General features: G+C 49.2%; 1 protein-coding gene across 5 annotated transcripts in view; it reads right to left on the reverse strand.

The window, feature by feature from the left end:
- Positions 1-24741, reverse strand: part of ALS2CL (ALS2 C-terminal like) — a 62973-nt gene that overhangs the window by 33533 nt on the left and 4699 nt on the right. The window contains exons 1-4 of one of the 5 annotated variants that reach the window (XM_084621967.1): positions 17283-17323; positions 4439-4547; positions 3029-3221; positions 1330-1395 (exon numbers count right to left, since the gene is read on the reverse strand). In XM_084621967.1, the coding sequence (XP_084478093.1) occupies positions 1330-1395; positions 3029-3221; positions 4439-4547; positions 17283-17306 (392 nt within the window). In that variant the 5' untranslated portion in view covers positions 17307-17323. Of the gene's footprint in view, positions 1-1329; positions 1396-3028; positions 3222-4438; positions 4548-6763; positions 6824-16225; positions 16333-16740; positions 16803-17282; positions 17324-24741 lie in introns of those variants that run through there. The other 4 variants (XM_084621970.1, XM_084621968.1, XM_084621971.1 and 1 more) reach the window with 4 other exon arrangements.

The raw sequence follows: 24741 nt of genomic DNA on the forward strand, positions 1-24741 counted from the left end.
CCTCCAGCAGTTCTGATTTTATCTGCTCTCTACCTGAGCGATTTTGCAATTCTGCCGCAGTTACTCGTGCCTAATTATGAGCAGGCTTTTGAATTTTTTATTCAAATGGCAGTTTGCATGGTCGGTGTCCACGACGCACCTGAAAAATTGCACAAGATGTGATTCAGTGGACCCGAAATGGAGCTTCTGCTGGATACCGAGGTCTTTGACCTTTTCATTGCTTGCCTCTCTTTACCTCAGAGGCTCTCTCCCCTCATTGTTTCCCAGCAAGATCTGCTGGAAGGAGCTGGGAGAGCAAATCACAGGGGATCCCTCCTGATTTTGAGCTAAGGACCATCTCAGAATCCATCAAGACAGTGAAAGAGAGGAGCAGCAGCTCTGGCTCTAGGAGACTACCTAGCCCGAAGTCAGTGTGCAATTGCAGCTCAGATAGCTTGGGTACTGGAGCAGCGAAGCTGTGCTGAAATGTACTGCCACAGCTTAGCCCTGGGGGCAGTTCCAAGGTTCCAGGAAGACTTGTACAGCCCACACACAGTGCATACAACTGCAGCTTCATGGCCATTAGGACTCGAGCTAGGTCAGCTAGGTTTACACATGCTGCCATCACCCCTCCTGACTTCAGTGTGGACCTACCTTAAAAAGCAGCTGCCCTCTTCGGTTTACATGCTGTGACCCATTAAGCAGCACAGGCTTTTTGCTCTCCTTCCTGCTGAGGATCTAAACACTCCGTTCTGTCGCTAACAGGGCTGAGCAAATCACGGATTTTTCGGTTCAAATTCAAAAGTTGAGACATTTCAGCAGCAGTTCCACCCAACACACATGCTTGATTTAAATAAGTGGTTTGACCCAAAGCGTTTGAATCTGGCCCTTTAAAAAGGCCAGGAAACACATGCTTTGCGTCAAACCACTTATTTAAAAAGTGGTTTGACCAAGTGGTTTGACCCAACGCATGTGTTTCCTGGCCTTTTTAAAGGGCCAAATTCAACGTCAGTGGAGGAGGTGGTGGTACCTCCCCATATAATGTTTAGCCTAGTGGTTAGGGTGCAACCTGGCATCGTGGCCTCCACTGAAGCTGGGAGCAGTCTGCATTGTAGGTGGAGGCCACAGCCATGAAGAAGAGATTACTCAGTGTCGTCCCATTAACACACTGGCTGGATTACTGTAGCAATGAGCCATTTTCTAGCCAGTATATCATTGTAGCAGGGCCAGCGCCCATAAGCCAGGGGACTCTAGGACCTGCTTGAAGTCTCACTCTTTTAGCTTTCCCTCATGCAGGCAGGATTATTCCCTCAGGCTGAACAGGAGGCTGGAGGGTCTGAAGCCACTAACCTTTTATTCTTTGCCGCCTGGTCAAAGCCCTGGACTACAACACAGTTTGCAAAGGTGACAAAGTACCTGTAGGGAAAGAGAAAGAGAGGCCGAGCTTGGGTCAAGTAGTAGCTACCAGGTTGAAGAGGCACTGGGAGAATCTTGTGGCTCGTTTGGAAGCCCATCGTGTCTGTTGCCTTTTTGCCCAGGGCGTCAGAGATGGAGACTAAGCCCACAGACTATTCCCTCCATATATGTCCCCTACAGTATGCTCTCCAATGCCCTGTATAAACTTCCCTTGGGGGATTATTAATGGGGAACATTCTCCACTAGACTGATTACCAGGAAAGTACCTTAAGATCGACTTTACTCAGGCAACAACCGCCCTGGAGAGTTAGTCTGCAGGGACTGAATCCAAGGCCTGTGATCGAAACCTATGGGCTTCTATTGAGGCACAGAACCAGGTCTGCTAGACTAAACCCAGTATACATGGTCTCGCCACTAGAAGCAGACAGCCACACTGTCAGCATGTGTTCAGCTCCATTTTGTCTAATTACTTAAAACCACCAGGTGTTCTGCTGCAGGCGGGCTGTTCTAGCATCTGTAAAATCTATCCCCCTGCCTCACCACCCACACGGTGCTGCTCCCCAGAAGCATGAGAGGGAGACAGATACATTCTTACCGAAGCTCTCTCCCACCATTAACGCACCAGCGTGTGCCCGCAGAATCAGATCACCCTGCATGCTAAGCATGGGACATTGCAGGATTGGGACCAGGATGCATAAGCAATCCGATCTGCTAGCACGGGCCCCCGACACCCACGCGGAGCCCAGCCTATACAGGGAGCATGGCATGATATCCAGAATCCTGAGTTTGGGATGATTGCGTTTCTAACGAACGGCAGTGCAATGATAATCTGCCGGTCAACCCAGATTTTAATGGCATTTATAGCACACCAGAGCCCAATCCTGAAAACACTTATGCATAGGAGCAGTCTCCTCGGCGGTTGGGCTTTAATAGATTCTAATGACTGTGACATGTTACTTTTTCCACTCCGTGTCCCAGTGAGGTCTGCTTGCAGCCCTGCACCCCACCCCGATCTAGACACAAGTCCTCTCATCCTGATCACAACACGAACTCTGTTTGCATATAACTCAGTCATGTCATATATCCCCACCCTCCACTCTTTTAAAGCTTCTAAATATCAGTGTGCACCAGAAGGCAAGTGTTCATCTTAAACCTCTTTAGAGGAAAATCACAGCCACAGCTAGAGAAAGGATACCAACTAAATACCAGGGGTTCTCAAACTTCATTGCACCATGACCCCCCTTTGACAACACAAATTACTATATGCCCCCAGAAGGGGGGACTGAAGCTTGAGCCCACCCGAGCCCCACTGTCCCAGGTGGAGAGGCCAAAGCCCAAGCCCCAATGCTCCAGGCGAGGGGGCCAAAACTGAAGCCTAAGGGCTTCAGCCCCAGGCAGGGGGCCTGTAACCTGAGCTCCACTACCCAGGGCTGAAGCCCTCGGGCTTTGGCTTCAGCCCCAAGCCCGAGCAAGTCTAAGTCAGCCCTGGCGACCCCATTCAAATGGGCTCATGACCCACTTGGGGGTCCCGACCCACAGCTTGAGAACTGCTGAGATAGACAAAGATTTCATCCTGATCCTCTAGTCTATAGGTTTGCTTCAGTAATTGACATAATAGTGTCTTTGTACTTACTGGATGTAGATACTGAGAAACAGGTCTCCCTTCCACAGGATGTAGAGGTCTTGGAGGCAGAGCGACTCGGAGATGCTGAACTTCTGTTTCAGCGTCCGGTGGTTTTCCTCTGTCAGGTCCCAGAGAGCGTGGAAGCGGTCGTTCAAAAGCAGCAATAATTTCAAATTATCCTTTCCTTTTTGCTCAGAAGGCTCTTTGAAAGAGACCAAGAAGAGAGGATACTACGAAGTCATAGAACGATAGACGCATTGGACCGGCAGAGACCTTGAGAGGTCTTCTAGTCCAGTCTCCTGCACTCAAGGCAGGACTTGGTGATGAGGCCCAAGTCATCTCCTGGGAGACACACGAACAGGGCAGCTGAGATTCTCCAGAGAGAAGAGCTGATGGCTAGCATGTGTCGGCACCCTCTACCTTAAGAAGTTGTGTGGATCACATCCTCAGCTTGCGTGTACTGGTGTTTGAAGTGACACTAATATACCCCAGCTGAGGATCTGGCTGTATACGTACTATTTGCGCAGAGCTAGGTGGTCATCCCTATCAAGACGATAAGGCAGAAGGGGCACAGCGGTTTAGGGGACTAAGCAAGGAAGTGAGAACAGTTAGAACTTCACTCCTCTGTGCTGAAACAAACTTGCAAGTGGATGCAAGATTGGGGGTGTGGTTTTCAACACCAAGGACCTGAATGGAAAGTATCACCAGTTTAGATCTACTATGGGTGTGACTCTATTCTCACACGAGTGGGAATCTGGATTTACTCCAGTAAGAGCAAGGAAACAGCCCTCAACGATCCAAGCCTGTGTCTTGGACCAGAGGTCACATGCAACCTTGTGGAGTATGTACTAGGGCAGCACCCTTTGCATGGGTTTAAGTAGCAGTGTAGACCACAAGGCATAGCTTAGGCAAGTAAAGCATAGACACACCTGAAGGGTGTGGTTATGCCCCTGAATACAGACCCTACACGACTCCCTACTCACCCAAGCCTTGCCTTCCCCGTTTACATTGCTATTTTTGCCATGTAGTGTTCTGCCATCTCCCAGCTGCTGGTGCCCTTCCCCCTCTGCGAGGAAAGGTGCCTTTCCCTGCTGCCTCCCTCACCGGAGCTTTTCACTGACACATGTATCTACATATCACAGTGTGGACGCAGCTTGTTTTTCACTGCAGCGCGTGGCTACACATCGCTACACACCACTTCTGGTACTGTGTAGTGTAGACGTAGCCTTAGAGCTCTGATTAAGCTGAACTGGGTTTAGATTCCATTTCCCCAGGTTAGAACACCTTCCAATACACCTGCCTCAGTCAGCTCTGTGCCAGATGACACCGGTTACCACTGAAGCCTAAGGACTGCATCGATCAGATGCCGGGAAGCAGAGCTTCATGAGCAGATGGCTACATTCTCCTCTGTGGGCTTACCTGCCTGGAGCAAGGGCTTGAGAACGATGGTGTTGATACGCGCTAGACATGCAGAGAAGGTTTCTTCTGTTCGTAGGAGCGTCTCCGCCGCTTCAGTGGTGCACATGTTCTAGTTGCAAACAGAGTTAAAGCCGTTCACTATAAAGAACCCTACAACTCGTCTCACAGCAGGGCTCCGGGCCCCCAAATTGGGCCCTCCTGGTGCTTGGCACTGCACACACAGAGAGAGACGCTCCCAGCCCAAAAGAGCAATCTAAAGAGAGAAAGTTGGGAGGGCAACTAGAGGCACAGAGAGGTGAAGTGACTTGCCCAAGGTCACACAGCAAGGTCAGTGGCAGAGCTGGGAACAAAGCCCAGTTTCCCTCCCCCAAACACAAATTCTCAGACCACTGCCCTTGTCAATGGGCCAAGCTGCCTCCTTGCAAGACTTCAACAAGCATCAGAGCTTTCAAAAGAAGGCCTTGAGCTTTTCTACCACGGAATTAATCCCCCAAGAGCTGGACTTGCTCTCCTGAGGGAAACCCGTTTATGCCCAAAGCACGTACGGCAAGGACAGGGTTAGTTCAAACTTCCCCCGTCATTAGCTGTGTGCCACTGAGCCTCAACTCACCTCCATTGGCAGCAAAATGTGTTGTATGCTGCCACCAAGCTATCCACCACAACAGCTGCTCTGACCACATCCACCCCAAGGGAGCAGAAAGTCTGAGTGCCCTGGCTGTCCAGTTACATCTGTCCTCACTGCTGTATACAACGGAAGTGCTTGAGTAACACTGCTTGTGTCCATGGGCCAACCAACAAATTCCTATTGCTTCCTCTTTAAAAAGAGAAAAATACTAACCCAAGTGGTGCTAGCAAACGTCATGGAGAGCCACAATGGAAAGAACCCAACCAGTGAAGAAAATCAAGGGCAGGATGAATGCGGTTTGGAGATACCGCTAATAGAAAACGTGCCACTGTAACTAAGATTACAAAACAAGACTTTTTTTTTTTTTTTTGAGGCTCTCTGAGATAGCCCTGGGCACTTAACTTCCCCAAATTACAGGGTTATGAAATTCCGTATCGTTGGAACAGTGCACAGGACTTAAAAAGCTGGTTTTTACAAGAACACTGGTGGTTCGACTGGGACAGAAAATGCCTGTACATGATAATAAAATCGAGACAAGACAGGCGTCTTAACCTCACTCACCTTCCGAGTTCCAGACTGCACGAGTGCGGGAGACTAATGAACCAGAAAGCAGAAGTGAAAAAAGAGTCAAAAAGACGGTAGTCATCTAAACAGTTTTGGTTTTAGGTGCATTTTTTCTACTGCCTGTAGACATGAAGATGAAATTTCTCCTCACATAGATCTCTTACGCTCTGACATGCTCCCTAATACTGGGATATGAACACCTTACAATTTAATGCGAGGATAAATACAACACCTCCATGAACTATGGAAATATCATCCCTATCTTACAGATTGGCAAATGAGGCACAGAGAAACTGAGAGCCATAGATCCAAAGGTATTAGGAACCTAACGATGCTATAGGCACCTAGGGACATTTTCAAAAGCACCTAAATGAGTTTAATTCCCAGCTAAGTGCAACTGAAAAATCCCAGTAGGCATCCACCATTATCTTAAGACTAGATTTTCAAAGGTATTAGGCATCAAGTTGCAGTGGGGGAGGTTTAGATTGGATATTAGGAAAAACTTTTTCACTAAGAGGGTGGTGAAACACTGGAATGCGTTACCTAGGGAGGTGGTAGAATCTCCTTCCTTAGAGGTTTTTAAGGTCAGGCTTGACAAAGCCCTGGCTGGGATTATTTAACTGGGAATTGGTCCTGCTTTGAGCAGGGGGTTGGACTAGATGACCTTCTGGGGTCCCTTCCAACCCTGATATTCTATGATTCTATGATTCTATGATCTAAACGGACTTGGCCAAGGTCACAAGAAGTCTTTGGCAGAGCATGGAATTGAACCCGAGAGCTCCAAAATCCCAACCTTGCAACCTAATCACTGAATCATTAGCACGTAAGCATGTTCCCTAGCTTTAGGAAGAAGTGTTTTGCTTCATCAGGGTTAGTGTGAAAGCTAGCTGGAGCATGACAGCTAGCTTTGCCTTGTAATTTGGTATGGGTGAAGAAAGCAGTCAGACCTACTAGATCCACAGAGAACACAGAGTTAGATCAGGCTGAAATCTGACATTTTGAAATTGATGGAAATTTTCATTTTGGGGGCGGGGGGAGTTTGCTGAAATGTCACGCTTTCAGCCAGTTTTACTACTCTTTGCTCTTCACGGATTCCCACCCCGGGCTCCTTCCCGCATTCCTAATCACCTACTCACTTCTGATCCATGCAGTTTGCATTAGGAATGCCTTCTTCTGAACCATCACGAATAGGCCACTAGAGACAGGATGAAGGACTTCTCTAATCCAGTTCTCTCTCTCTCAACCCCTACACCGCACACTGCATTGAGAAAGGAGATCCAAAGAAACACCACATTGCTAAAAGCTTTTGCAGTCTGTCTTTGCTTTCACTGGAAGGCTGCCTACTAGCTCTAGTTCTCAAAATTGCAGCCATGGGTTGATGTCACTTATTAAGTAATCACGCACTCACACTTTTAAAATAGCATTTGATACAACATCCATGACATATGAGTTTGCTAAAGCACATGCTCTAAGGAGGCATAATGGGGCAAAGGCAGAATTTCCAACTCAATTTTCCCTGCTCTTTGGACTCAAGCCCTTTACCCAGACAGTTATTTGAATAGCGTGTGTATATATACGCCCAGAGTCTGTTGGCGCTAAGGAGAGGTAAAATCCATCGCCTATTGAACAAGGTTGATGCTGATTCAGGGCTGCAGACTTTAAATAACCAACAGGCAAGGGCAAGCACAGGTCACTGGGCACGCTCATGTGAGGAACTGAATGAAAACTGCAGTACAGCAGTAGTGTGGGTGGACTGAACTTTACCAGTAGTCACATGGCCCCCCAGACAGCCGTTTCACAAGACTTCGTTGTTTTTTCCATGTAAGTTTGTAGGATCCATAAAAACAACACAGGTACGATCTACCCACTCTGGAGAAGTCTGCTCCCACTCTTAATACTGACCCTATGCACACACTGATCTTTGGCACCCCTGGATCAAGACACTTTAAAAATCAGAGCTGCCAAGTTCTGTGGAGATCTGACATTATGTACAAGTTAACTTGTTAATTTGCATGTAACCATAAGCTCTGGCTTTAAAAGCTGTGTGGATTTAGCACCGGGTGCGAGAGGAGTCAAACAGGCTGCCTTGGGGAATGAAGTGCTCTGCTGATCTAGAGGACAGCAATAGGACAAGCTTCCCACATGCTGCCCTTCCAGCATGCTTCACATCCAGTTTCAGAGGTAGTGGAATGTCCTCTTGGGCAGTCCCCAAGATCTCCCTGAGACAGTTCAGGAAAGTGGCAAGCCAGTCCCTGGTATCAAAAAGATTGAGAAACACTGCTTTAGGGTAACGGAGTAATTGTCTCCGGGGCCCCACCAAGATCCGACCCTCCACCAAGCAGCCCAAAGCCTGGTGATAAGTGAAATGTGGAAGCCAGATCCAAGATCTCCTCGCTCCGAACTCATCTCACAAGAGCCAAACATCCATTAGATGAGAGCCATCTTTAATCCCAGCTGAGTGGATGGGTTATCTGTGGTAACAAGGCCTATCCAGGTTTCAGAGTAACAGCCGTGTTAGTCTGTATTCGCAAAAAGAAAAGGAGTACTTGTGGCATCTTAGAGACTAACCAATTTATTTGAGCATAAGCTTTCCAAGGCATAATAGAGCTGCCAAATAAGCACTCCACAAAATGCATGGCCCTAGGCACGTCTTTAAGAAATGAGAAAGCATTATACCCATTGGGGGATAGGAACACACACACACACACGGGTTAGTTGACCTGTCCAGTGGCAGAGCTGGGAATTCAGCTTGGCAAGCCAGCCAATTGTCTGGTCAAATAAAATTCAGTGTGCCCACAATCAAATACGGTCTAATATTTAAGCAAGAATGGTCTGAAATAGGTGGAAGCCTATCTTTCTGATGACCTCATGGTGCCATTCTTTCATTTTCTAGAAGGTCACTGTTTCATATTTTTCCTCCGTTCACTCAGTTAAGGAACTTGGGGTTTTTATTTTGTAGTTGCACATAAGTATCTAAGGCTAAGCCTTTTGGAGGCCATACAGTCTTATTCATTTTTGGTTACTCTTCTTGTAAGTTAGTGCTTTAAAATAATTTGTCCACTTATTTTTGGACTGGTCAAATGTCCAACCCAAGTGGGAGCAAAACCCAATTTGAACTTGCAGTCTTATACCTTACACTCACTTTTATTTCATCAGAATGACCATTGATGGAAGAGGTCCTTAGAGATTAGGCATGACTCACCACTTCCTACAGAAGAGTGGGTTAGATCATGGACAGTTTTCGAAATCCATTGCAAATGAGAAGGTAATGGAACCTTTAACATGACTATTAATTCCCAGCAGGAGATGCTGGCTTAGAGCCTAGTTTTTTCTTTCACTCAGCTTAGTAACCCACCCACTCTGCAGTGAGGATGCAGGCTAAGTCACTCAAGTGCTGACAGTCCCCCAGTGCCTTCCCACAATTCCCCTGTGGGCCTAGAAGGACCAACAAGTTCTCCCAGAATTCACTGGGAAAGAAAGAATACGAGAGCCATTCAGCTTACTGCTGGACAAAAGAGGTGCCCCCAGAAGTCCTAGCAACACACAAGGGAGCACAGCATCAGTGAGGAAATGATAGTTCAGGGAGGGCTTTCCAGTGGGGCTACTCAGACCCAGGCTAGTCTAACCCAAGCTAACTTTGCAGTGAAGACACCCCTAATAAGGATATTGGTAAGCACATGCCTAAAATTTCTGAACTTAGGAATGCCTTCCCCCCACGCTGCCTTTGCCTTTTTAGATTCTGCACTTTCCAGGGCAGGAACGGAGCCCTTCTGTGTTTGGGATGTACCTACAGCACGTCAGGCACTACTGCAACCAAACCAAGAGGTTCTTTTTCTTAGGGGAGCCTCACTCAACGATCAGTTTCCCATTGAGCTAGACACTTTGCAGACACAAAGAAGATGCTCCCTACCCCAAACAGGGTCACAACATACTTGACATGGTTTTGTTCATGCCTTAGTTCTTCCCAGTTGCTTTTATTTATTGCAACTGTGTGTCTATATGTAAAGTTGTACAAACAAGTTGCCTCATAGAGCTAAGGGTTGGGCTGCAGACCGATTCCTCTTCCAAATACTTTTGGTGCCTTTCATCCCAATGATTTATCATGGGGCTCCATCATTTCATCTCTAGCACGCTCCTCTCCAGAGGCGGCTGCAAATATGCCATCAAAAGTCAAGGGAGACAGAAGAGTTTTGACAAAAGCATTGGGACTGACCTTAATTTTCAGGTCCATGAAGTCTTTAGCATCCAGGCAGGAGAGACAGGAGCTCAGTTTAGTATCACATAGGGTTGCCAACAGTCTCTTATTAACAGTGACATCCCTTTCCCCGGCCCCGCATCTCTGTACAACACAATCGGGAGTTGCTGAGTGCTGCAAAAAGCAGCAAGAAATACCCCTGGTGAACGTAGGTGAGTCCCGCTTTTTATTATTCATAATACTATTGGGAGAAGGGGAGGTGCAGGGACTCTAAGAAAACAGTCCCTTATTTTTTTAAATATAATGTTGGCAACCCTATAAAACGTTCTCAAACACAGTGGTGCACTTTGGAAAAGCAAGTTGCTTTTGCACTTGTGGTGCTGTGGAATCAAGGCATTTCAAGGGCAATCTTCAGGCTGCTCTGGCTAGTACAGCATTTCTAGCAAGCTGAATGCCACGATGCAGTATCTTGGGTAACACAGCGATGAGTGGCATAAAAATCTCAAGATCAGCATTTCAGAAAAGTCTGGTTATTAAGCGACTTAAAGCAGCCCTACAAGTACCACTAGTGATTGGATGGATACAAGTTTGAACCATAATAAGAGCCAGACTGGGTCAGACCAAAGGTCCATCTAGCCCAGTGTCCTGTCTTCCAACAGTGGCCAATGCCAGGTGCCCCAGAGGGAATGAACAGAACAGGTCATCATCAAGCGATCCATCCCCTGTCACTCATTCCCAGCTTCTAGCAAACAGACTAGGGACGCCATTCCTACCCATCCTGGCTAATAGCCATTGATGGACCTAACCTCCATGAACATATCTAGTTCTTTTTTGAACTCTGTTATAGCCTTGGCCTTCACAACATCCTCTGGCAAAGAGTTCCACAAACTGACTGCGCATTGTGTGAAAAAACACTTCCTTTTTTTGTTTTAAATCTGCTGCCTATTAATTTCATTTGGTGACCCCTAGTTCTTGTGTTATGAGAAGGAGTAAACAACACTTCTTTATTTATTTTCTCCACACCAGTCATCATTTTATCGACCTCTATTATACCCCCCCTTAGTTGTCTCTTTTCCAAGCTGAAAAATCCCCGTCTTATTCATCTCTCCTCATATGGAAGCTGTTTCTTACTCCTAATAATTTTTGTTGCCCTTTTCTGAACCTTTTCTAATACCAATGTATCTTTTTTGAGATGGGGCGACAACATCTGCACCATAATAGAACTTTCCAATAATGAGTTCTGAGATGGTCTCTTCTAGTCACCGCATCTTCTGAGTTCTTCCACAGATGTATTTAAGACAGGTCCAGAGAGCCAATTCTAGGAGTCTGGGGAAAGGCTCTGATTTGATCTAAACCAGCCCATTGTTCTTTCTTCCTTAAACATTAAGCCAAGTTTCTAGTCCATGCAACTTTGATAAGCCACATTCCACCGCTGTATTATGCTGCGGTTTCTACATTCAGATCAGTGTCACAACAGAGATCTTTCATTTCATGAGGAAAAAAAATAGGTCCAAGCCATATTTTGGCCAATAGACACTCTGAAGCAAGCTCTTCACACCAGACTTTCACACAGCATAGTGTGTTCGTGTACAACGGATTTAACGCCAGAGAAGCAGATGGGAACACAGTAAAGGTGAACATTGAAAATAAAGAGAGGAAAGAGAAAATGAAAGAAAACCCAAGCCAATCTTGATCTACAAGAAGGGAAACTTGCAAAAGATTTTGCTCTGTCATCTATCTGAATCGGTTTTTACTGTATTATAAAAGGAGACTCCAATAGGAGACTGAAAGCCAGTTGAAGGGTCTGCTCTTGGAGTTTGTTCTAATAGAGGGGGAGGTCGTAGGGAAAGAAAGGCCTACAAAAAGCATGACAACAGTTCTGCTGACCCACATTGTCCCACTGTTTCCTTGTGCTCCCCCATTTGTCCGTATCTGTGTGTTGTCTCATTTTAGATTATAAACTCTTTGGGGCAGGGACTGTCTTTTTGATCTATGTTTTCACAGTGCCTAGCACAGTGGGGTCCTGCTCTGTGACTAAGGCTGCTAGGGCTTTAGGTTAATCTAAAAGTGAGAAGATAAAAGTGCTGAAGTAATATGAACTCAGGAGGATCAAGTAAGTACTACTATGGACCTAGCATTAATTAAGGAGAATTAAAGGTCAGGTTGCCAACAGTTTTCATGATCTTGACCTATAGGGTGACCAGATGTCCCAATTTTATAGGGACAGTCCTGATATTCGGGGCTTTGTCTTAAATAGGTGCCTATTACCCCCCACTCCCGTCCTGATTTTTCACACTTGCCATCTGGTCACCCTATTGACCTATCAAGTTTGGTAAATCTAGGATCTAGAGAGATGTTAGCATTGCCTAGAGCTGGTCCCAAGAGCAGGCAGTATTTTCTGCAGTGTCAAAAGCACTTTTTTTTTTTAAGTGCGATGCATCAAATCCCAGAGAGATGTTCCATTTTCAGATTTGTCCTCCCCAACGCCACCAGAAGCGGGGGAGAAAGAGGGAAGCCACAAAGACCATGTGTTTATTTTGATCTGACCAAAAAAAAAAAAAAGTTTTGAAAAACCCAAATGTTTTCTGCAGGAGCATTTGTACTATTTGCACGGGCTTCCTTCAAAAATAACCTTGGGGGGGCAACATTATGATGACTGAACTACTTCTGTCCCCTTTAATATAGGAAAGGAATCCTGGGCCCACTGACAAAACTCCTATGGTCTTAAAAGGGCAGAATCCTGGGCCCTAGGAGTCTAATGAGGAAGTTATAGATCCTGGGGGCAGGAGGAAGAGGGTCAAGAGCGGTAAGTCAGCAGGACTATATGGTGCTTAGTCAGAGGTTTAAACCCCCCAGTGCCCTGCACATGTGTCATTGACACATACAGAGTGTGTGGGGGAAGTACAACCAGTCCGAGTTGGCAGCCTCTCTCGCTTTGCACAGTGCTAAGCGACGCAAGGTGACAACGGAAGCCTGAAGTTTCTAATTATGGCGTTATTGGGTGAAATCTTCCCAGGCTGCACTGAACCCCAGTACACAACTCCTACGGGTTCACTGCATGGACCACAAAACTCTGACACTCCCCAGGAGCCGGGAAGTTGTGGGCAGGTCAGAGGAGCAGGAGGGGATCATAGCAACTGCCATAATTGCTAATTGACTACAGCTGGGGTTGTCAACATTTTATTTCAAAAATACAGGTCTTTTTTCTTAGCACCCTTATGGGAGAGGAGTACCCTGTACCTACCTAATAGTGCTGGGGTGGAGTGCCCAGTACCACAGGGCGTGGGGCGTACTAGCCATATGGAAATTGAGGAAACCTGCCACTCCCCGCAGCAGTCAGGCAGTCTTGGCTGCCGGGACCCACCTCCCTGCCCATCTGGCTCCCCACCTGTGCAGGGGAGGTGAACAGGGCCCAGGGTCGGGAGGGGAGTGGAAAGATGCACCCGTGAGTACTGACCCCCTGCTGGACAGGGCCCCCTCCTGACTATAGCCCTTGAGCATGGCCCGGTCTGCTTTCCCTGCACCAGCTCTGTCTGGCAGGGTCAGTGGATGGGGCTTTGTGCCCTGGAGCTGCGCTGAAGGGCCAGGCTCAGGAAGGGGCTGTCTGGCATGGGTGGGGGAAGAGGTCAATACTCCTGGGGTGTTGCCTTCTGTTCCCCACTGGCAGAGTGCCCACCAACATCCCCAGTAGAGGAGCATAACTGCTGGCTGGTAGCTGCTGTAGCAGTCAGGGAACATGGTGGGCAGGGCAGGGAGCCTAGTCCTGACAGCCGAGACCACCAGCACAGAGCCCTGTCCGTTTCCCCTGCCGGACAGAGCCCGCTCCGGACTCCAACCTTTCAGCATGGCCCATCATGGCCCTTCATGACCCCCGCAATAACCTTACTACACATCCCCCCCGGGGGGGGGTGCCCCATAGTTTGGGAACCTCTGTCCTATAGGTACATTGGTTCATGGGACCGATTCTGCATTACTACACTGTCTAATTGTACAAACTTTATATCCGTGGAAGCTAATGTCATAATAAAACTGACCTTACGTCAGGAGAATAGTTTTAATATGTTGAAATACAGGATAAAAGGCGTCCGGTAAGGATTTAGTACAGGACAGGCAATTTTCCATTTAAATAAGCAACATCGCTGGTAATACAGGACTGTTGACAACCCTATAGCCTGCAGCCCACCTACCCGAATACCAGGATCCAGACTTTGTGCTGGACAGTGGAAGGAGAGGATTCCAACCCCCCTCGAGCCAGGCCCGCTCCCCACACGAAGTTTGCCTGCGCGGCTCTTGCTGAGAGCGCTAGGATCTCGGCGTAGCCTTTGAAAGCCACATCTGTTCTCAAAGACTGGAGAAAGGCAGAGCGTCCGGGCCAGAGCCATAGCCCGCGGAAGTGGGTGAAAGTCTTTCCATAAACAACGTGCTTTGGATCAGGCCCTAAGTGACTTCTCTCCAAAGAATGAAGCCTGTGAATTGCAGATGGGCGAGAACTTCCCCTCAGTGTCAGGGAAAACAATTCAGAGCAGTTAGGCATTATTACAACAGGGCCACTTCTCTCCTGCTCCTCACGCTGCACCTTGAGTTCCCTCCTGTCCTTAAAAGGAAGGCAGGTAATATGAGCGCCAACCTTAGCAGCAGCAAGTGGCAGTCAGGTGCCAGCAATCTGTGAGGCAGTGCTCTCTGATGCCCATTAAACCCCACCAGCAACCCACTGGGGGGGCTGCTAATCCACCCTCAAACTCCCCTACCCCAAACTGCCTTCTTCCTGCAGCTCAATCTCATCTCTCAGCTGTTAGTTCCACATGTGGCTCTTTTACAGTAAGTGCCACTCCCCGCCACACACACTCCCCTATTCTCCGCCTACCAAAATGTGGGGCGGGGGGGGTAGCTCAGGACCTCTGCCTTGCAGTGGGGTGGTGGGGTAGGGGCTTCTGCCCAGCGGGGCACACGTTCCAGGGCCTGGGGCTTCAGCAGGAGTGGGGCTGAAGCCCCAAGCCCCGGCAGGTGCACCCTGGCTCTCTCGAACTTCTGAAGATTGTCATGTGTGTCTCGGTGGGTCAGTACGTTTGGCCATCACTATGCTATACGCCCAGAGCATCGTGGGAGCTGGCACGAAAGAGTCCATGAAACAGAACTGTGCTACCTAAGACACTTATATGGCACCCATCACCATTGCATCCAGGTGCTTCATAACCGTTCACGTATTTATCCTCACAACGCCCCTTTAAGACAGGGCAGTGCCCATTTTACAGACGGGCCCCAAGAATAAGCAGTCTGCCCAAGGTCCTGGAGGAAGCCTGTGGCATGAACCTGAATCCAAGTCCTAGGCTAGTGTCTCAACCACTGGACCATCCACTTTCTGCAACGTGTCAGATCTCTAAACTCATCAGCCCAGAAATGGGCCACGTAGTGCAGGACTATTAACACTGATCCCTTTCTTGTCCAGAGAAGGATTAGACGACCCTCCATTTGGAACGAGAGCTCACCGGGTGTCTGTACAGCACCTACAGCAACAAGCCACTTTGGGGTTTTGAGGAGACCTCGGAGCTACTAGACTACAAATAAAGTCAATGCAACCTGGCAGGACATACCAGCGTTTACCTGCAGTCAGCGTTTGGAGAGGCTTTTAAGATACCAAAGTTCACCTGCATTCCGAAAAATCACACCAGGCTAGTCTAAAACTTTGCAGTAAACTTGTTGGGAGAATGACAGCAATTGTGCCATTTGCAGAGCACCCGGGCACGCTCTTCCACCGTGACTAATAAGCTTGGTATTTGTTTTTGCTCAGCCAGGGAGGCTCCAATCCTGAGCTGAACACAGGGTTCTGAATCTGGCTTCACCAAGCTACTGATCCCAGGTAAAATTGGTGCTTTCTGCCTCGTCCAGGTCTGTCTCATCCGATACAGGAACAATTTCCCACACAAACAGGCTCCAATCGGTCTGCTTAGGAAAGGTGGCTCCAACTAGATTCTCCCCCCTCCTTTTGCCAGGGTCATCTTGCGTTTCTCGTAAAAGATCTCAAGACTCCTATTTTAACCTGGTGACACTGCTAAGGACTCAATTCTCTCCCAGTGCTTCTGTATCTTACATTCACCAGTAACACCAATATCCACCCCATTCCCCCCCACACACAATTAAGGCACCTTGAACCCTCCCTGCCCTTGGTAAGAAAGCAGAATGCCAATAGACCCTGCCTGTGGCAGACACTCCCAGGGAATGCACTGAATTCTACCACCACTGGCCCAATTAAAGGGCTCTCCGTGTTCAAAAAGATTTCAACTGCATTTTACCTTGTCTATTTAATCTGGGGAGAGTAACCTTAAACGCTCCCTCATGCAATTTGGCCATTTAAGATCAAGCGAAGCCAGCTTTAACGTGCACCCTGGTGGCTAAAATAACTTACTTTACATAAGACGAACAATCATGTTTTCCTTGGGCCCCTGCAGCTTCAGTTCCTCTGGGCTTCTGAGCGCTGAACTACCAGAGTCTCCGATCACCACACCCACAGCTCCCTTCCTCCCTCCCACAGCAAGTTGCCTACTTTGCTGAAACACAGATCCAGGCCTGTGTACTGGGCGAGAGACACACACAGGGCCCTGAGATAGAATTACCGAACCCTGGTAAAGGGAAACTAGGCATTGGCTGCTCGTTACCTTTGTTCTCCAGTTGCTTAGAAACAAAAACCCCTGTCGCTTCAATCCGATGTGTCAATTACTGTTATATGTATGTTAGAGGCATGTAAAATAGACGTATGATTTAAAGGGAAAGTCATGGAATGAATTCCTCTCCACTAGGTTACATCCCCTGGATCACCACGCCCAATATCTCCCCAGCCCCAGGCAATGTATTGCCCCCTCCTTTTCTGTATTTCGGTGGGTTCCATGAGCCTTCCCCAGCTGGGTTCCTTGCATCATTTACCTTGCTCGGCAATTTTCACCCTTGCTTGGCTTCTGCTGTTAAGAACAGCATGAGAGTCCGATCAAAGCACTGGGGAAAAGGAGAGCCATCACTATTCAAAGTGCACTGGGCACGTAGCAGGTTTAGTCTGCAACAGACTGCATGAGACGTGTGCACCGTGCATTCCCCACGGCAGCACACAAACCACTACACCTTCATACTGTCACCAGCAAGGGAAGATCTTTTTTAACCACACCTCCTTACCCCTCCCCACCCACCTCCAGTTGCCCTTCAACCTACCAGAGCCCTCTGCCCAAAAGCCCTTCAGCTTTTCTAATCCAGCCATAATTGACAAATCCCTGCAATCCTTCACCAGGCAGCAAGCATACCACATGAGAGCCGCTAAACAAAGCCCCGCACTGTCCCAGCCTGCTTCAGGGAACGCTGGAGAGCAGGAACAAAGCCCCATTCTCCGATTCCCCAGATGCTCTGACGCTACAATTTACTGGCTTTCCTCCCCAGCTGGATGATTTCAAGGAGCTTTACACGCCGCAGGAACTTACTAACACAGACAGTCTGGGGCTCATCAGTCCATCACTCAGAGGATGCCCACTGCACAAAGGAGAGTGGAGAGGTGTCCAGGCTGGGTGAGCCTTTGTTGAGAGTGATTGTTTTATCACGGTGGACTTCCTCCCTGCTCCCCCGGAACTCCACGGCCCTTTTCAGCATGGGACATGCACCATAATTCACTGTCCACTTCAGCAAGGGTGACTTGCCCAGCTCAGCTGTGCAGCAAGCCAGTCCATATAAGGCATGCAGGTATATACACACAGCAGGGAACAATCCTATACCGCAAGATCGGTCCCTCTTCTTTTCCAGCCTGTTAGGTCCTTAATGTCAGACTCAGATTCGATCCATAAAAACTTATGGCAAGATGAAGGGGTTTGTGGTTAAATGCAGGGCTCCAAACCAAGAAATCTAGGTCTTATGCTTGGCTCTGCCATATGTTTCCTGTTAAGTGACTTGACCAAGCTTACATCTGTGCCTCAGTTTTCCCCCTCTGTAAAATGGAGAGAATACTCCTAACTAAAAGGTGTGTGAAGAGATTTTGCTCTGCGGTGCAATGAGACGGCAGGGTATCACAAGCAGCATGGCCCTTCTTAAAGGAAAACTTGCTTCCTCTTTTTGCCCTCTTGGGAAGTCCAAGGGTGGAGTGTAGGGAGCTATATTTGCCTTGGACTAACTCTTAGGAGCTGCTTTTGAAAGATCCAGTTGACATGCTTGGTCCGCGGCTTGAAGAGACGTCACTTTCCCTGGTGGTACACCTCCAAGCAGAAGTCATCTTTCTGGAGCACAGCGCAAGGGGTTGCTTTATTTACAGGGCTGTTGCGTTCCAGGCTCCATGTATGAACACATTTCTCTCAGGCAGGGCTGGGCGGGGATCTGAACCCAACAGAAACCAATCTGAACTTCTAATAGCAGAGCCAGCTGGTACTTTTAATCAGAGAATCTCAAAGCCCCACCACTAATGTCTAATGGCACAAACCCGAACACCCTTGCCCAGCCCCCTTCCCCAAGGCCCCGCCCCTTCTGAGGCCCCGCCCCTTCTCACTCCAGACCCCTTTGCTCACTCTCCTCCACCCTCACTCATTTTCACTGGGCTGGGGCAGGGGGTTGAGGGGCAGGAGGGAGTGCGGGCTCTGGGCTGGGGTCGAGGGGTTTGGAGTGTAGGAATCATCCAGTGCACTAAGTGCCTCAGTAAACACATGGGTGCAACCAGACAATCACTATGCACTTGTCTGGTGCACACTTCCAAAAACAACCAGTTCTCATTTTCAAAGGGAACCTGCACAACACCTTCAATTAAATTCATAACTCTGCTAGACACTAAAAATCATGGACTGAATAGAGTTACTGATTTATGGCTTATTACAAACAATCTAAAACCCACTAACAGCCCCTCCCCACCAAGCTGCCTTCCCCTCCTACCCTTATCACTGGAAAGGGTATTAACGGGCCACTTCCCCTTGAAATGGGTTAACTACTTATGCTAAAGAATCTGTTCCACCTTGTATTGAGCTGTGATGCTCTGAGTAGGTCTACACTGCAATTAGGCACCTGCCGCTGGCTGGAGCCAGCTAGGGTGACCAGATGTCCTGGTTTTATAGGGACAGTCCCGATATTCAGGGCTTTTTCTAATATAGGTGCCTATTACTCACCCACCCCCACTCTGTCCCGATTTTTCACACTTGCTATCTGGTCACCCCAGTGCCAGCTGACTCACGCTAAGGGGCGGTTTAATTGCAGTGTAGACAAAGACATTTGGGCTGGAGTAGTAGCCTGAGCTCTGTGACTCTCTCACCTCGCAGGATACTAGAGCCCAAACTCCTGCCCGAGCCTGAACGTTAACACCACAATTAAACAGCCCCCTATCCCAAGCCAGCTGGCACAGGCCACCCATGGGTGACTAGTCGAGGGTATGTCTACTCTGCAGAGTACATTTCTCAGGCCTGAAGAAGACCTGTGTGAGCATCTCTCACAGCAACAGAAGTTGGTCCAATAAAAGATATTCCCTCACCCAGCTGGTCTCTAACATCTGGGACAGTGGTGCCGGAACGGGAGGGTCAGGGAGCCATGGCCCTCCCCCTTTTTGAAAGGCCCATCTATTTTTCACCATGGTGGACCCCGCTCCCTTCCCCTCTTCTTCCCCCCACCCCCTCCCCAGCCAGGCCAGCAGCTGGTGGAGCCGGGCCAGGGAGCCCGGGCAGTTATGGGAGCCATGCGGACCCTCCACCTGCCCATAGCGTGGGGGGCCTGAGAGCAGCTCCCGGCCCGTGGCCCCGCCACCCAGGGCGCATGGAGGGTCTGCGTCGTCGCTCTCCATAGCTGCCCGCTTGGCTCTTACTGTGGCCAGGCTACAGCTCTGAGGCACCACCCTCTGGCCGGAGCTGGGTCGGGGTAAGAGCCACGTGGGCAGCTGTGAGGAGCCTGGGTCCCTCCACCTGCCTTGGTCAGTGGACCTGGGGGGGGGGGGCAGAGACACAGATGGGGGCTGCTCTTGCACGCATGCACACACACCCCTCCCACCTAGGGCAGGGGATGGGGGCCTCCGAGGGATGAGGAGGGGGCCCTTGCCCCCGCCCCCACACTTTTGGAAAAGCTCTGCCACTCTTGATCCGGGACCAGCACGGCTACAACACTGCATCCAAAATGAATGCTTCATTTTGATGTTCCAAATGGAAGACAAGAAAACACATGTTCAGCAACATACAGATGTTCATCATTCCTGACCAGCTCATGCAGGAAGTTGATGGCACAGCCAAAAATAGACCCCAGGCCTTCTGATTTGACCTTGTCCTGTCCTTCAGCCATGAGACCGACCATCCACCTTGTATGACTGGCCGTGGCAGACAGCCACCACCACGACACAACACTAATTCCTAGTACCCTCCCACTAGTTCTCAGTGGTTCCTTTACTCCCACTGTCCACCTCCTTCTTCCTCAGGCCTGGCTTCACTCCCCTACCACTCACTCCCCACCTAACACCATGCCAGGATTACACAACCATTGCACCCACCCATCCTCCAAGGTCTTCAGCCATTCTTGGATTTAAAGATTCCGGGATGATGGATTTAATTATGTACACACTCCGAGCCTGTACATAAGTGGATAAGGCCCTGGCCTGTGGCCTACCCTCATTCTGCCACTAGCCTGCTGTGTCACCTTGACAAAGTCCCTTAATCTCTCTGCCTCGGTTTCCCCTCCCATCTTTTCTAGCTAGATTCTCTTCAGTGTCTCCTGCTCTACGTACATTCATTTCCGAGCACAAAGGAGCCCTGCAGTCTCAAGTGGTAATACAAGTAACTACCAACCTCCTCGCCTCGCCCAGCCGGATGGGAGTGCAGGAGAACAGGGAGATCCGACATCCGTATTGAAAAGCTGCCTAGTTCCGAATCCTTTTCTATCAAGCTCTTTGGAGAAGCACATTTGCATGGAGCATCCCCGGTCTATCAAAGGGCATCCGGGGGTACCCAGCCTTTAAGGCACCTGGCTTGCACCTGCCTTTAGCACAGGGAAGGGTTGCCCGTACCTGCCAGGGCTCAGCTCCCTGGTTCTCTCAGCCTCCTGAGGCACGAGCACCCCTTCACTCAGTCTAGCAGACTCCGCTGTCCCCCAGGAAGGCCACAGACAGGAGTTGGAGCGTGCCAGCATCCTCCAAGCATCCCCCTGCAGCATCCAGCCCCTTAGCCACTGGGCACAGAATTATCAGGCTTGCGGTTCCTCAAGGAACAGGGCACCACAGCCTCCACCAGAGGTGGGCAAACTACGGCCCGCAGGCCACATCCAGCCCGCAGGACCCTCCTGCCCGGCCCCTGAGCTCCTGGCCCAGGAGGCTCGCCCCCGGCCCCTCCCCTGCTGTTCCCCCTCCCGCGCTCACTGCGCCGTGGGTGCAAGGCTCTGGGCGGCAGGGCGGGGAGGTCTTGCCAGGCAGTGCAGCTGCAGAGTCCGGCCCGATCTGGCGCTCTGTGCTCCGATCCGGCGCTCTGTGCTGCACGGTGGCGTGGCCGCCTCTGCTGGTGCTCTGGGCAGTACGGCTGTAGCGTCGCCAGCCACCGGTGCTCCAGGCAGCATGCGGGGGGGTTGGGTAGAGGGCAAGGGGACAGGGGGATTGAATGGGGGCAGTGAGGGGTGGGGGTTCCCAGGGCGTTCAGGGAGAAGGGGTAGTTGGATGGAGCAGGGGTCCGGGGGGGGGCAGTCAGGAATGAGAGGAGGCATTGGATGGGGCCACAGGGGTGGGCAGTCAGGGTTGGGGGGTCTAGGGGCAGTCAGGGGGTGAGAAGCGGGGGGAAGGGGGGGGTCGGATGGGGGCAGGGGCCAGGCCACGCCTGGCTGTCTCAGGAGGCACAGACTCCCCTAACTGTCCCTTCATGCAATTTCAGAAACCCGATGCAGCCCTCAGGCCAAAAAGTTTGCCCACCCCTGAGCACACAGCTCCGCGCATAGCGCTTCCAGCTGTTTATAGAGAAAACTTCCTCTTGCTTATTCAACAAAGAACAGATTCATATGATCGCAAACAAATACTCGGAACAAAGGACGGGTTTGTAAGAACCTAATCACAACACGGGCTAGAGCCCAAACTCCGCTAACAAGACGCACGGCTGTCTAATAAGGCACTGCTTACCCCGAAGTCCTTCTTCACAGCGTCTTTCACCCAGGATGGCTAAGACCCTGCTTTCCTGAGGCCAAGCCCACCGGCAGCTTGCTTCTCCCTGACAGAGGCCCATTGCCCAGGTATCTTTCTGCACCCTCAGAGGTATCAGCGGAGAGCTTTGCTCTCCTCCCTTTGGCCCTCCAGCTGTTTACCTTAGTTTTCCTTCTGAAATCCCCACAAGCTGTAAATTAGCATTTGACTTCCTATGCGAAGAGACTTCTATTGTAGGACACACAATACACAACATTCCGCCAGGGAGATGGGGGTCTCCCACCTCCGGTCTGGAGAAGTCGGTCTCAAGTCATGGTATCTTTAACTACAAGGCCTTCAGCATATACATTTCCCACCCACATCTTTGGCATTCTCCATACATACATTTTGCAAAGTTTATGCTGACCGGTGTGCTAAAAACCTATGTGACACTCTTTGGTGAGCTAAAACAACCCCCTGCCCCCTTTGGATCCCTGTAACCCATATGCCCCCCGCCAGCTGGCATCAAGGAGGTCCCTGAGTCACAAAAGCATTTACAGGTCTAGAAGCATGGGATGGTCTGAGTGCTGACAGCAGGTAATGGAAAAATCTCATCCTACTGCCACACGTTCACGATTTGCATCAGCTCAGGATGTGGCCCTACGTCCCCGAAGAGGGTTTTCGGTAAGAACGGAGATTTCCCCCCCACACACACCCCCAGTTGGGGCTTTAAGGAAGTTGGTTTATAGCTCAAGTTCCTCTCTTCTGTTTGAGTGTAGAAACACATTCTTCCCTGCCCCGGAGGCAGGGGGAGGGGGGAAAAGAGGTGTCAGGATGGCTGGTGATGCTGTGCTGAGTAAGCACCGGAGGGCGTGGTTTGCAGACAATCCAGGGACAGTACCAGCTCAGCTTACAGGAACTATTGGTTATTTAAGTTTTAGTTCAGGGTGATTTATAGGCTTCCAGGAATAACTTTACCTTGAGACAATGAATCACTGCTTCAGCTGAAGGCACCACTGAAGCCTGGAGCTGGACAGAACCATCCCCAGCAGCTCACACTTGGAATTAATTCAGCGCAGTCACAAAGCCTCAGCCCTGCTCAGGACACAAAATTGAGAAGCCTTGCCTCATCTCACTATAAGTAGCATTGCATCGTCCACCCTTCCTGCCAGAAGGCTTCTGAAGAATGCGGGGGTAGGGGTGGGGAAGAGAAGAGAGATGTCATTCCCATGTCAGATTATGAGCGCTGCACGGTTAGTGTTATAACCCACGCCAAGAGTGTGTGGGGCTCTTTTTGTCCCCTGCAACAGCTAGATCAGAGGCTTGTGCAAAGTAATGCACATTGGAAAAAACAGTCCCAACTATACATACAGAATGATGGGGTCTAAATGAGCTGTTACCACTCAAGAAAGATCTTGGAGTCAGTGTGGATAGTTTCTCTGAAAATATCGGCTCAATGTGCAGCAGCAGTCAAAAAAAAGCAAACAAACAATGTTAGGAACCATTAGGAAAGGGACAGATAAAGACAGTAAATATCATATCGCCACTGTATAAATCCATGGTATGCCCACACTTCGAATATTGCATGCAGTCCCCATCTCATAAAATCATGACTGGTGTGGAAAAAGTGTTATTTACCCTTCTCAAAATACAAGGACCAGGGGTCACCCAATTAAATGAATAGGCAGCAGGTTTAAAACAAACAAAAGGCAGTACTAGTTTACACACTGCACAGTCAACCTGTGCAACTCCTTGCCAGGGAATGTTGTGAAGGCCAAACGTATAGTGGGTTCAAAAAACCTAGGTAAGTTCATGAAGGATAGATCTATGAATAGCTGTTAGCCGAGATGGTCAGAGATGCAACCCCATACCCTGGGTGTCCCTAAGCCTCTGACTGCCAGATGCTGGGACTGGATGACAGGGGACAGATCACTCGATAATTGCCATGTTCTGTTCATTCCCTCTGAAGCACCTGGCACCGGCTACTGTTGAAGACAGGATACTGGGCTAGATGGACCATTGGTCTGATCCAATCTGGTTATTCTTATGCTACTGCTTCCAAGCGAATGGAGCTTGCTTTTAGATCCAGGTGTCCCACATTCAGTTCCCAGAGAGGACCTGGCAGGTGCATTGTTACATTAGCAGAGCCCTAGTGTACACCACATTTCAAAAATGCTCTACCTAAGACGACAAGGGTGATCTCATTCAAGGAAAACTAACCCACATCTTGGTCCAAATCTTTTTTCCAAATGAGCTACCTCCTAAAATTGCTGAAATGTATCTCAGGGGGTTAGGCTAAGTCCCAGTGCTTCCCTTTGGTTTTTATCAGCCAATGCATTCTGGTTCATATCTCATTCAAAGCAGCCCCAGAATGATGTGGCTTTGAAGACACCAGTTCTCACGGGACTTGAGATCCCAAGCCAGACCTCCTCCTTCACAAATAGAATGAGATCTCAGAAATGTATGCAAAGGAAAGGGGAATTATCAAAGCCCCAAAGTTCTTTACTTGATTCCTGTTTTATGCAAACCTCTCTGTCCAGCCCTTGACAAAGAAGTAATTCTTCCGCTCTACTCCACGCTGATTAGGCCTCAACAGGCATATAGTGTCCAGTTCTGGGCACCACATTTCAGGAAAGATGTGGACAAATTGGAGAAAGCCCAGAGAAGAGCAACAAAATGATTAAAGGTCTAGAAAACATGACCTATGAGGGAACATTGAAAAACATTGGTTTTGTCTAGTCTGGAGAAGAGAAGACTGAGGGGGGACATGATAACAGTTTTCAAGGACATAAAAGGTTGTTACAAGGAAGAGGGAGAAAAATTGCTCTTCTTTACTTCTT

The sequence above is a fragment of the Lepidochelys olivacea genome (assembly GCF_965140295.1).
Source record: "Lepidochelys olivacea isolate rLepOli2 genome assembly, chromosome: 2".
NCBI classification, from domain to species: domain Eukaryota; kingdom Metazoa; phylum Chordata; order Testudines; family Cheloniidae; genus Lepidochelys; species Lepidochelys olivacea.